At 46.1% G+C, this 12,785-nt stretch overlaps 1 protein-coding gene across 3 annotated transcripts in view; it reads left to right on the plus strand.

Annotated features, from left to right (window-relative positions):
- Positions 1–12,785, plus strand: part of phkb (phosphorylase kinase, beta) — a 111,225-nt gene that overhangs the window by 17,237 nt on the left and 81,203 nt on the right. For all 3 annotated transcript variants that reach the window (XM_030088590.1, XM_030088580.1, XM_030088572.1), the window contains one exon: positions 9,724–9,862. In XM_030088590.1, the coding sequence (XP_029944450.1) occupies positions 9,724–9,862 (139 nt within the window). The remainder of the gene's footprint in view (positions 1–9,723; positions 9,863–12,785) is intronic.

Raw genomic sequence — 12,785 nt, forward strand, 5'->3', positions numbered from 1 at the left:
TCTCCTCCTTGTCTGGACTTCGTGGTAAATGTGTAATGAGGAGAAACCGTTCTGATCAGATTCCTCTTCTGGTTCCTCTCACTGTGGAAGAACAGCAGTTCTACTTTGAGCCTCTCCCGATTATTGAACTATCATGAAGAGAGAGCACCCCCCCCCCCCCCCCCCCACAGAGCACCCCCCCCCCTACAGAGCACCCCCCCACAGAGCACCCCCCCTACAGAGCACCCCCCCCCCTACAGAGCACCCCCCCGACAGAGCACCCCCCCCAGGCAGAGCACCACCGCACTGTACAGATAGCACGTTAATATTTCTCTTCCACTCCATGCCAGTGTGTTGTGTTCCTCCTCCCATCATCCTCCCTCATGTCCTCCGCCCCGCCGCGGCGGTGAAATGGCCCATTGTAAAAGAGCAGCCTGTGTGCGTCTGAGACATTAGCTGCTGATTTAGTGGGACATTAGCTTGATGGATGTCTCCACACAGAACTCCCAACAACACTTGATTTGCATCCAGAGAAACTTCCGCCCGCAGCGTGATGCAGCTCCCATCGCTGATCTTCTTCCACCTCACTCAGGTTTTCAAAGGTCAGCTGCAGTTTGCGTAAATCCTTGAACTTGCTTATTAAAAAGACAGATATCTGCGGCCCGTTGACCTTTTGTTGAAATAAATGAGTGTGTCGTCTTAACTTCAGTGACAGTCGATGGCGAGCGGAGGCTTTTAGTGACGAAGCCATAATCCGGAGATTGTTCATCTCTTCTCAGTTTCATCTGAAATGTGTTGGAGCCGAGCGACCTCCGAACCCGCACAACACATTTCTGAGGCGCTGCGCTGTCCAGAGTCCGGCAGCGTACTGCGCCAGCACATTTATCTGCTGCCACCGCACACTTTATCGTTTACCTCTGAATTTACTGCCCGTTGCTATCAGGGACCACGACGAGACGCCGCACGTCTTTTATTTTAGCTTCCAGCTTCAGTCCAATGAGCTGGTAGCAACTCAAAGCTTCACGTCTAATGTTTTTATTTCTGATTTTCTGTTGTTGTTCTCAGTTTATCAAACTGACTTGGAGCTTCGTGCTCACGCATTATTTTCAAAATTCCATTAAAACGTGTCCTCTGCAGTGATTCCAAGTGTTGATGCTCCAGACTCAGTTGAGACCATGAAAGGGTGCTTTAAGTTTCACCGATCGCCTGGAGCTCATTTAACTTCAGGAGAGGATCCATCCATCCATCCATTTTGGATTGCTTGTGTGGGATCGGTTGTGGGGGCAGCGGTCTCAGCAGACTTCCTGTCCCCAGACTCTTCTCCAGCTCTTCCGGGCGTTCCCAGGTCAGTCCAGAGACATGTTCTTCGTTTACATGCAGTCAGTAACCCTTTCATAACCATACTTTTAACAATAACCTGGTTACGCACGGCCATGTAAACACTGGCAAAAACCTGAATATACTCATATTCTGTTTTTTTTTTAAACCCTAATAAGACCCCTGGGTTACTCTTCTACTCACTTCTCGCCTGAATATTTGGTCATATAAACATGTGTGGGAGATTCGTCATGGAAAAGAACACTCATTCGTGCTCTGCGCGTGTTTGATGCGGCGTCTGGCGCCAAGCCCTCTGGAAGTATACACCGAGAGCCAAACAGACATGGTGAGACGCAACACAGAGCGAGGTTTCTACACGTTTCAGAAACCAGAATTTTGACCTTAACCCGCACATTGAGTGCATGTAAAGGCAGCCATCGTCTCTCCAGCGTGTCCTCGGCCTTCCCCAGGTCCTCCTCCCCTCAGCAGCCCCCCTCCTCGCCTGCGCCCGTCACCTGTTCGCCGTGGGGGACCCTTCCAGGGGCATCAAGCCCCAGACTAGCTCCTGATCATGTGGGGCCTGAAACTCCCCCACCACGTTAAGTTGGCACTTCAGGGGAGAGAGAAGGGCTTGAGATGTGGAGATGATGATTGATCGATTGTGTTGTTTGTTCGTGCAGGAGTTTACTTTGACTTCCTGGTTCTCGTCTTTCTGGTGACTTCTGATTAATCTCCGATTGTAACTGTGGTGTCAATGAGCATATACTCAGAGAGAGTGTGTGTGTGTGGAGGATAAATAATTCTTTTACACGTCAGTTTGTCGTCAGGCTTCGTTTGGCTTCAGGCTGCATCGACACGTCATCGTTCTGAGTGTCGGTTTACATGACAACGGCGCTCGGAGGCAGTGAAAACACAGCTGTTTGAAAATGCTGGTGTAGGAGGAGGAAATGCTGCTCTTGCTCATGCGAACCATGGCCGTCGTTCTGCACATGCTCAGTAGAGGACAGTCAGAAGGGTGTTTTCCTCCGGAGTGTCACGACTCCCAGCCCGTCTCTCTTCCACTACTCTTTCATTTCTCATGTATTCACTCCGTCCTCATGCAGGCACACATTTTCTTGATCTCTCACCCCTTCACCTCCCCCCTCCTCCTCGCCCCATCCCTCTCTCTCTCTCTCTCTCTGTCTCTCTCTGTCTCTCTCTCTCTCTCCATCACTCAGGATAACAAACGACGGTGCAGAATGGATGTCCCCTTCATTTGTACCTGCATAATGTTCTGATGAAAAATGAAGTGATCCCTCCAGACAGATTAGTCATCAGCGAGGAGCCCTGTGCAGGTGTGTGTGTGTGTGTGTGTGTGTGTGTGTGTGTGTGTGTGTGTGTGTGTGTGTGTGTGTGTGTGTGTGTGTGTGTGTGTGTGTGTGTGCGCGCGCGCGCGCGCGCAGGGCCTCGGCTGCTCAGGCTGAACTCTGGCGAACTTGAATTCTCTCTCTGTCTTTGCTCGTCGGTTAACTCAGTCGGACCTTCACGCTGTGAAAAACGTGTGCCCTCCGTTGAAAGGAGTCACCTTGGTCATTGTTGCGTTCTCTAAAATTTCCCTGTCGGTCTGAGACATGAAAATAACTAATGGACGCTGGTGGCTTTCCTCCCTGTGGTGGAAGAGGAGATCAGATGTTTTCTCTTAGTAAATGTAAATTTGAGAAGAAAACCGGACTTGCGTGTAAAAATGTGAAGAAGAAACCGGTCTGGTTATTCTGGATGTTGACTGATTGGTGTTCAGTTAGGGCTGTGATGATCTCGCGAGATTAAGTCATGAGGAGGTGTCTCGTTTAAATGAAAAGCTGCCTCGCGGGCACGAGGCAGAAACCCATCAGCTTGTGAGCACTCATCTAAAAGAGCGCACTTGACAGGAAAACGGCCAAAATACAATCCAACCCAGGGTCCTCTGCTTTTAATTACCTTTGAACTAAAAGTGACATGCCTAGAATTATTAACACCCTTATCGATAATTAAAATAAAAGTCTTCATTAGCTATCACAGCAATTAAACTCTTCCTGTAATTACTGAGTAGTTTGTTTCACATCTCCACTGGTATTTTTGACCATTTATTTTCAGCAATTAACTTCCAAATTTATTTATTTTCAACATGTCCTCCATTTAGTCCTCATAGCCTGTCCCTCTAAAGAGACACCTGTCTCCAGGGGACACTTCCACTTGGACTTTAGGGCCTCTCCTCATTAGATCTGTGCACAAAATGCACCTGTGTTTTGTGACTGTTAAATTAAAAAGGCCTGTTTTTCCAGTCAAGTATTTTTTCATTTTGGTTTTCTTAAAAGTGAAATGGAAGTCCCATCTCGTCTCTTGACCGTTAACCAATGGTTGACTGTTATCGAAACCTTTGAACCCCAAGATTGACCAAATCAGAGTACAGCTGACTGTGAAGCTGTGGGAGCAGAGGAGGGCTGATCGCCTCTTGGTGTCCTCAATCAATCAATCAATTTATTTTTGTATAGCCCAGTATCACAACAACAGTTGCCTCAGAGGGCTTCAAGATGTTACATTTGTCGGTAAAAGTAAAAACAGTGAATAAGCATAATGGTAATATGTCAATATTTACAGTAACGAGACAGAACGAAGCAACCACCGCCTTCGACCCTCACATCCGGCAAGAAAAAACTCCAAAAACCCAGTGGGAAAAGAAGAAATCTTGGGGAGAACCACAGTATGGAGGGAGCCCTCTCCCAGGGACGGACAGCTTTGGCAACAGCTAGCATGAGACAATAAGAAGTAAAGCCTAGGACAATGTTGAGGACAGTTCGTTGGACGGTCCAGCACAAGAACCACGGATCCCAGCAGTAGAACCGAAGCCAGTCCACGGGCAGGACCGACAGGGGTGTCCTCCCGGTCCGGACGGAGCTTGTTCATAGGCCTTCGTAATAGTGGAGTCAGCAACTGAAACTGGAGAAGACTCCCCCTCGAAGGGGGGGACAGCAGGGGAAAAGCAATGAACGGACTAAAGGGAATAACATTCAGACATTAGAGGAGGACAGGGCTCAGTGCACCGTACTTCCCACAGCATTCTAGCTCCTGGGGCAGCTTTGTGGATACTTAACTGTTTAAACTAGTATTTAGTTAGTATAGTTTAGTTTAGTTTAATTTAGTTTGGTTTAGTTTAATTTTGTTTAGTGTAATTTGGTTTGGTTTAGTTTAATTTAATTTAGTTTAGTTTAGTTTAGTTTAGTTTGGTTTGGTTTAGTTTGGTTTAGTTTGGTTTACTGTAGTTTGGTTTACTGTAGTTTGGTTTGGTTTACTTTAGTTTGGTTTGTTTTAGTTTAGTTTAGTTTAGTTTGGTTTACTGTAGTTTGGTTTGGTTTGTTTTAGTTTAGTTTAGTTTAGTTTAGTTTAGTTTGGTTTACTTTAGTTTGGTTTGGTTTGTTTTAGTTTAGTTTAGTTTAGTTTAGTTCAGTTTAGTTTAGTTTAGTTTAGTTTAGAATCCCTAGCTGACCTGATCATAGGCTGCATCGAAGAGAAACGTCTTGAGCCTAACCTTAAATGTGGAGACTGTGTCTGCCTCTTTGACACCACTTGGAAGCTGGTTCCATAAAAATGGTGCCTGATAGCTAAAGGCTCTTCCACCTAGTGTCCATTTAGAGACTCTAGGAGTCACCAGTAACCCTGCATTTTGAGAGCGAAGTGCTCTGATTGGTTGATAAGGCGTTAAAGCATCTTGGAGATAGGTTGGAGCCATCCCATTTAGGATTTTGTAAGTGAGGAGAAGGATTTTAAATCTAACTCTAAACTCGACTGGAAGCCAGTGAAGAGATTTTAGAACGGGAGTAATGTGTTCACGTCTTCTAGTTCCAGTTAATAATCTGGCGGCTGCATTTTGAACCAACTGAAAGTTTTTTAATACACTTTTTGGGCAGGCTGCGAGAAGGGAGTTGCAGTAGTCCAATCTCGCAGAAACAAATGCATGGATGAGTTTTTCTGCATCGCTTCTAGGTAGAATGTTTCTTATTTTAGCTATGTTGCGCAAGTGGAAATATGCTGTTTTACAAGCCAGGTTGATGTGTGCTTTAAATGAGATATCCTGATCAAATAAGACCCCGAGGTTCCTCACAGTAGAGGAGGAGGATACACTGACGTTATCTAAGGTAATAATCTGTTTGGATAGACACTCTCTCAGTTTATGGGGGCCTAGTATAATGACCTCTGTTTTGCCAGGATTCAGACGGAGATAGTTCGTAGTCATCCAGGTTTTAATTTCTCTGATACAGTCACTGAGTCTGTCTATTTGATTAGTTTGATCAGGTTTCATAGATAAATACAGTTGTGTGTCATCTGCATAGCAATGAAAATTGATATCGTGACTTCTCATTATGTTCCCTAAAGGAAGCATATATAACAGAAATAAAATTGGCCCGAGCACGGACCCTTGAGGAACCCCATAACTGACCTGGGAGCACGGTGAGGACTGTTGGTTAACGTGAACAAATTGGTACCTATTAGATAAATAGGATTTGAACCAGCAGAGGGCTTTTCCTCTGATGCCGACCTCACATTCTAACCTCTGCAGGAGAATATTGTGGTCGATTGTATCAAAAGCTGCACTGAGGTCTAGGAGAACCAGGATTGAGACTAGACCTGCGTCAGCCGCCAATAGCAAGTCATTAGTGACTTTAACTAACGCAGTCTCAGTGCTGTGATAAGCTCTATATCCTGACTGAAATTTCTCAAATAAACTATTGTCCTGTAGGTGGCAGTAAAGCTGTTTAACCACAACTTTTTCCAGGACTTTTGAAATAAAAGGCAGATTTGATATCGGTCTGTAGTTAGCTAGAATATCAGGATCGAGATTAGGTTTTTTCAGCAGTGGTTTGATTACTGCGAATTTAAATGACTGTGGCACATAGCCATTTTCTAGAGAGGTATTTATTATAGTTATGATCGTATTTAAGATAACTGGAAGGATATCTTTGAAAAGCTTAGTTGGAATTGGATCTAGGAGACAGGTTGAGGTTTTAGAAGACATTACAATTGAAGTAATCTCAGCCCCATTTACTAATGAGAAACTATCTAGTATTTCAGGTATTTCAGGTGGAGGCAGTGGCTGGATTCCCTGAGCTTGATCTGAGGAAAGCGCTTCACTGATTTTACCTCTAATGGTTATGATTTTATCATTAAAGAATTTAAGAAAGTCATGGCAGTTTAAAGATTCTGGGATTACTGGTTCCACTACAGTATGACTGGTTGTCAGTCTGGCTACAGTGTTGAATAGAAACCGAGGCTTATTTTTGTTTATTTCTATTAAACGAGAGTAATATAATGTCTTGGCTTTAAAAAGAATTTGTTTATAGCTTAGCAAGCTACATTTCCAGGCCTTCAGAGATTGTTCTGATTTAGATTTACGCCACAGTCTTTCTAATTGCCGAGTTTTTTGTTTGAGAACACGGGTTTCAGAATTAAACCATGGAGCAACGCGCCTGGGTCGATTGGTTTTCAGCTGCTCTCCCTCTCGACCTGTGAATCCATGACGAACTCTCTGAAGGTCCTGTCACTCCATCGTCTTCCTCTCATGCTCTTTCCTTTTGCTTTACGAGCTCTTCAGATCAAACCTGAAAGTCCCTTTAAAATGATTTTGTGTTCAGAAATTCATTCTACATCCCCATAAAGACATTTTTACATACATTTGTTATAATACACACAGTTTCATTAGAGGATCAAATGTTTCATGAATATGAGAAAAGGCTTCTCCAACCATTCATTTATTTAAAATGATTAACCCTGAACAGTCAAACATTTATCGACTTTTTTTTTGTACACAGTAAAGAAAACCTGATGAAATGAATGATATGAATGGAAATGAGTGTCTTTATTATCCAGCACAGTAATGTGATTACTTCACTGTGATGGAAATGAGAAGCTGAGGATCACAGGAAGCTGATTGGACTGGAAGGAGCAGATATGAAGAGACTCCAGCAGCAGGTGTTTAGGAGACCTGGACATGAGAAGCTTCTGGGTCAGTGTCTTCATCTGAACTCCAGGTGGTGCGTAGCTGAGGTCAAGGCGTTGCTCTAGGAAACCGAATCAGAGAGCAACAGTTCCTTTTTTATAAATTCATGTTATCAAACCATCAGACTGAGCCGTTCTGACAAGCCGCCTCTCCTCACTGTCATCAGAGCTTCGTTAGAAAGAAGCTTCACCTTCTCTACTGTTTCAGAAATAATGCTGCTGTCTATCAAACGTTGGTCAAATCCTGAGGTTAGTCCAGATATTTACAGCCACAGCAGATTTAACACCATCATATGTTTAAAAAAAAGTCTTAAATGTTTAATATTGACTTTAATTCAGAGTTTGAGGGGACAGGCGTGGTGATCATAGAGTAATTCAACAAAGTTGTGTATTGCACCGTCTGTACAGTTCCTAACCTGTTCACTGCACATTGGAACGGTGAAAAACTTGTTAAAATTGCTAGCTTAAAGGCTAAAAACTGCTAAAACTTTTCCAACAGCTAATCCAAAGGCTAACACTGCTTTAATGGCTAAACAGCTAAATAGTTTGTTTTTTTCCTAATCCATAGTAAATGGTTAAAGTGGCTAAAATATTACCAAAACTGCTCAACGGCAGATTGTGGCTAAAACGGCTCAATGAGCTGCTGTTAAAGCTGCCTTGATACCTATACAAGCTAAAGCAGCCAATGTGGCTAAAACCATACACATGATTTACACGGACGCCGTGTCAGGATGATACAGTAATAAAGGATTTTCAACTTGAACTTGAAGCTCATGCGCCTTATGGCGGCCGTCTTGTGGAGGTGCCGCTCGCCCCTGCAGTGTATTAGTTCTATGGGGGAATGACATGTTTTCACAATGGAAGTGAACCTAAATTGATCAGTTTTCAACATATGTCAAACGGGCTGTTGGCTACGCGGACATAAAAGGAACTCAGGAACTGTTCAAGCTGGTTCAGGTTTATATTGAGAGAACGACTTTCATGGTATGTATTATATTTCAATTGTAATTTTCGTGGTTTGCTTCTAAACACAGCCAGTCGGACTAAAGACATTAATAGTTAATTGACTAGAAAGCGGCTGTGTAACGTGTGGAATAGTAGATGTACAGTGAGGCGTTGAGGAAAGAGCTGTGATGCAGAGTGGAGGATGTCGGCCTGTCCTGTCTGGATTTGTTTCACTATTTGATAACCATCTATCTACATATTATTCTTTAAAAGACACTAAACCAGTAAAAAGTGAGTCCTAGGATCTGGTCAGTATGCCCTGCTCATTAATACGTACCTATATTATGCCTTTGGCATAGTAAACTAACTTAATAAGCCAGTGTGGCTCAAAGAGCTACGATGACTAAAACAGCTACAAATGTTCAAATGCTGTTACAGGTAAAATGACTGAAAGTGCTTCTCTAGATTTGAGTGATTCAATGGATAGTTGGGTAAAATAGTTAAAAAGGCTAAAAGATGACTAAAGCAGCTAATAAGGTTAAAATGCTCAAAACAAATAAAAGGGCTTGAACTCCAAAAACTCAACATGTTGGTCACAGAGCTCAGAACTGTCGCCATATTTTACGGGTTCTATTTCTGTGAGTTATATCAGGATCCATCGCTCCTCTCTCTCTGACTCAAACTTAAAAAAGGAAGGAAAAACCTTTTCCAATTGATTTTATTACTTCAGCGTTTTTTCTCCCTGTGATCAAAGAAGAATAACACGCTGCCAAAGCCTTTTTTCTAAATGTAATTTAATAAAATTCCATTGGATTGAATTCATGAAGATCTTAGAGAAAGAGATGGTCCTGATAAAAGAGCAGGAGGGGTGGAGGAGGGATGGAGAGCTGGAGGAGGGGTGGAGGAGAGCTGGAGGAGGGTTGGGGGAGGGGTGGAGGGGAGGAGGAGGGGAGGAGGGGTGGAGGAGGGATGGAGAGCTGGAGGAGGGGTGGAGGGGTGGAGGAGGGTTGGGGGAGGGTTGGAGGGGGGGAGGAGGGGTGGAGGAGGGATGGAGGGGAGGAGGAGGGGTGGAGGGGTGGAGGAGGGATGGAGAGCTGGAGGAGGGGTGGAGGGTTGGGGGAGGGGTGGAGGAGGGGAGGAGGAGGGGTGGAGGAGGGATGGAGAGCTGGAGGAGGGATGGAGGGGAGGAGGAGGGGTGGAGGGGAGGAGGAGGGGTGGAGGGGTGGAGGAGGGATGGAGAGCTGGAGGAGGGGTGGAGGGGTGGAGGAGGGTTGGGGGAGGGGTGGAGGAGGGGAGGAGGAGGGGTGGAGGAGGGATGGAGAGCTGGAGAAGGGGTGGAGGGGTGGAGGAGGGATGGAGAGCTGGTGGAGGGGTGGTTTCCGTGCAGCTCATGTTTTCAGATGGTCTCCCTGACAGGTGTGGTCACATCCGCCCCTGTCTGAGTCGGCCCCTCCTCTGTCTGTGTGTTTCCAGTGAAGGCGACCATCCTGAACTACCAGAGTCCCACCACGGGCCTCTTCCCCGTCAACACCTGCTCCACCTGTAAGGAGGCCAAAGTCCGGGACTCGCTGTACTGTGCAGCCAGCGCCTGGGCCCTGGCCGTGGCCTACAGGTCCGTACCTCCACTGAGCGCCGTCGCTTCACCGCAGGAGAAGCTTCAGGGAAACACAGACTCTGGTTCCAGAGCAGCGTCCGGGAGAAGCGTGGCTTCTTTCTCTTTCCCATCGGTGTTTCGGTGTCAGTGGTCACCACCAGCTCGTATCGCAGCAGAGACAGAAGACGCCGGAGCTGATGGGAACCCTGGGGACCTGAACCTGCTGGGAGCACCAGTGTGGTTATTTTAGAGTTCTGTGAGGTTCTCAAGAGGCTTCTGTTTGTGCTTTCTCCTCCCTGCCTCTCCGCCTCCTTCCACTTCAGGTTTTCTGCCTCTGCTTCTCGCGTGTCGACCTTTATCTTCCATCTCACTCTGTCATTTTAAGGCTTTGCTTTTTAACCGCGCTGGGATTATTATTCGAAGGACGCCACCCCCCACCCCCTGAAAAAACTCCTCTATCAGCTGCGCCCACTCTTGATGGCTGCTTCCCTCCGTGATTAGACTCCAGGGAAAAGAGCACTTCTACCAAATGAGCCTGAAATAGGACGGAGAGGAGGAAGCAGAAAGAAAGAGTGAAGGGGAGACGGGACGAGCAAACAAAGGAGGTGGAGAGAGAGGGGGGGAGAGAGGGGGGTGTAAAAATAGCGAGCAGTGATGTGACCAGCGGCAGATCCCCTCATCAGTCATGGCCGCCTCTATTAGAATTGTCACTGGGATTTAATTAAGATGATTCTCATCTGACAGGCCTGGCTAGTGCCATTACTTACTTCACACCCAGCTGTGGTGTGTGTTTCTGAGTGTGTGTTGGGTTTGCCGCATACTCCCAATCCAACAGGACCCATCTCATCTCCTCATTTATTTAAATTTGTTCCATTTCCCATCTCTTCACGAGGATTCCTGCTCACACACTGTGTGTCGTGTCAGTGTCTGGTCAGTTTCTTCTCTCTGAGGTCCAGAGCTGCTGCCGTCGTCCTCACTGAGCTCAGACACACAGGCTGCTGTCCCTCTGTAGATTATCAGTGAAAAATCAGCATAACTCCGAACTTTCAACAACTTCATCTTCTGTTGATTTACTAAATCACTATTACAGCGAGCGTTAGCTCCGCTGACTTGTCAGGAACATTTCTCAAGGAAACAAAACCGCAGCGTTAGAGCTCAGCCTTTCTCCTCTGGTAAGATCTGACATGCATATAGACTCTACAGCTCCTCTAGTGACTCTACAGCTCCTCTAGTGACTCTGCAGCTCCTCTAGTGACTCTACAGCTCCTCTAGTGACTCTGCAGCTCCTCTAGTGACTCTGCAGCTCCTCTAGTGACTCTGCAGCTCCTCTATAGTGGCTCTACAGCTCCTCTAGTAACTCTACAGCTCCTCTGTAGTGACTCTACAGCTCCTCTATAGTGGCTCTACAGCTCCTCTAGTGACTCTGCAGCTCCTCTAGTGACTCTACAGCTCCTCTATAGTGACTCTACAGCTCCTCTAGTGACTCTACAGCTCCTCTATAGTGACTCTACAGCTCCTCTAGTGACTCTACAGCTCCTCTATAGTGACTCTACAGCTCCTCTATAGTGACTCTACAGCTCCTCTAGTGACTCTACAGCTCCTCTATAGTGACTCTACAGCTCCTCTAGTGACTCTGCAGCTCCTCTAGTGACTCTGCAGCTCCTCTAGTGACTCTGCAGCTCCTCTAGTGACTCTACAGCTCCTCTATAGTGGCTCTGCAGCTCCTCTAGTGACTCTGCAGCTCCTCTAGTGACTCTGCAGCTCCTCTAGTGACTCTGCAGCTCCTCTATAGTGGCTCTACAGCTCCTCTATAGTGGCTCTGCAGCTCCTCTAGTGACTCTGCAGCTCCTCTAGTGACTCTGCAGCTCCTCTAGTGACTCTGCAGCTCCTCTAGTGACTCTGCAGCTCCTCTATAGTGACTCTACAGCTCCTCTATAGTGGCTCTGCAGCTCCTCTAGTGACTCTGCAGCTCCTCTAGTGACTCTGCAGCTCCTCTATAGTGGCTCTGCAGCTCCTCTAGTGACTCTACAGCTCCTCTAGTGACTCTACAGCTCCTCTAGTGACTCTACAGCTCCTCTAGTGACTCTACAGCTCCTCTAGTGACTCTGCAGCTCCTCTAGTGACTCTACAGCTCCTCTAGTGGCTCTACAGCTCCTCTAGTGACTCTGCAGCTCCTCTAGTGACTCTGCAGCTCCTCTAGTGACTCTACAGCTCCTCTATAGTGGCTCTACAGCTCCTCTAGTGACTCTACAGCTCCTCTATAGTGACTCTACAGCTCCTCTATAGTGGCTCTGCAGCTCCTCTAGTGACTCTACAGCTCCTCTAGTGACTCTACAGCTCCTCTATAGTGACTCTACAGCTCCTCTATAGTGGCTCTACAGCTCCTCTACTGACTCTGCAGCTCCTCTAGTGACTCTGCAGCTCCTCTAGTGACTCTACAGCTCCTCTATAGTGGCTCTACAGCTCCTCTAGTGACTCTACAGCTCCTCTATAGTGGCTCTGCAGCTCCTCTAGTGACTCTACAGCTCCTCTAGTGACTCTGCAGCTCCTCTAGTGACTCTACAGCTCCTCTATAGTGGCTCTACAGCTCCTCTAGTGACTCTACAGCTCCTCTATAGTGGCTCTGCAGCTCCTCTAGTGACTCTACAGCTCCTCTAGTGACTCTACAGCTCCTCTAGTGACTCTGCAGCTCCTCTGTTTACATTTTTCTGTTTCTCACCTTTTATATTTGTCTTGTTTTGTTTCTTTAACCTCTTTTATGTCTTTTTTTTCTCCAAACATTTAGTAGTGATTTTAACCATTTTAATAGTTTGAGTTGTTTTGGCTGTTTTTCCATCTTCATTATTTCTACAAATTGTAGCTCGTTGCACCACTTATACTTACTTCACTTTTCGCTGTTTCAACCAACATCAGCCTTTTATCCAGGTTCTGTCTTTTAGTG

This window comes from Salarias fasciatus, chromosome 1 (assembly GCF_902148845.1).
Source record: "Salarias fasciatus chromosome 1, fSalaFa1.1, whole genome shotgun sequence".
Lineage (NCBI taxonomy): Eukaryota > Metazoa > Chordata > Actinopteri > Blenniiformes > Blenniidae > Salarias > Salarias fasciatus.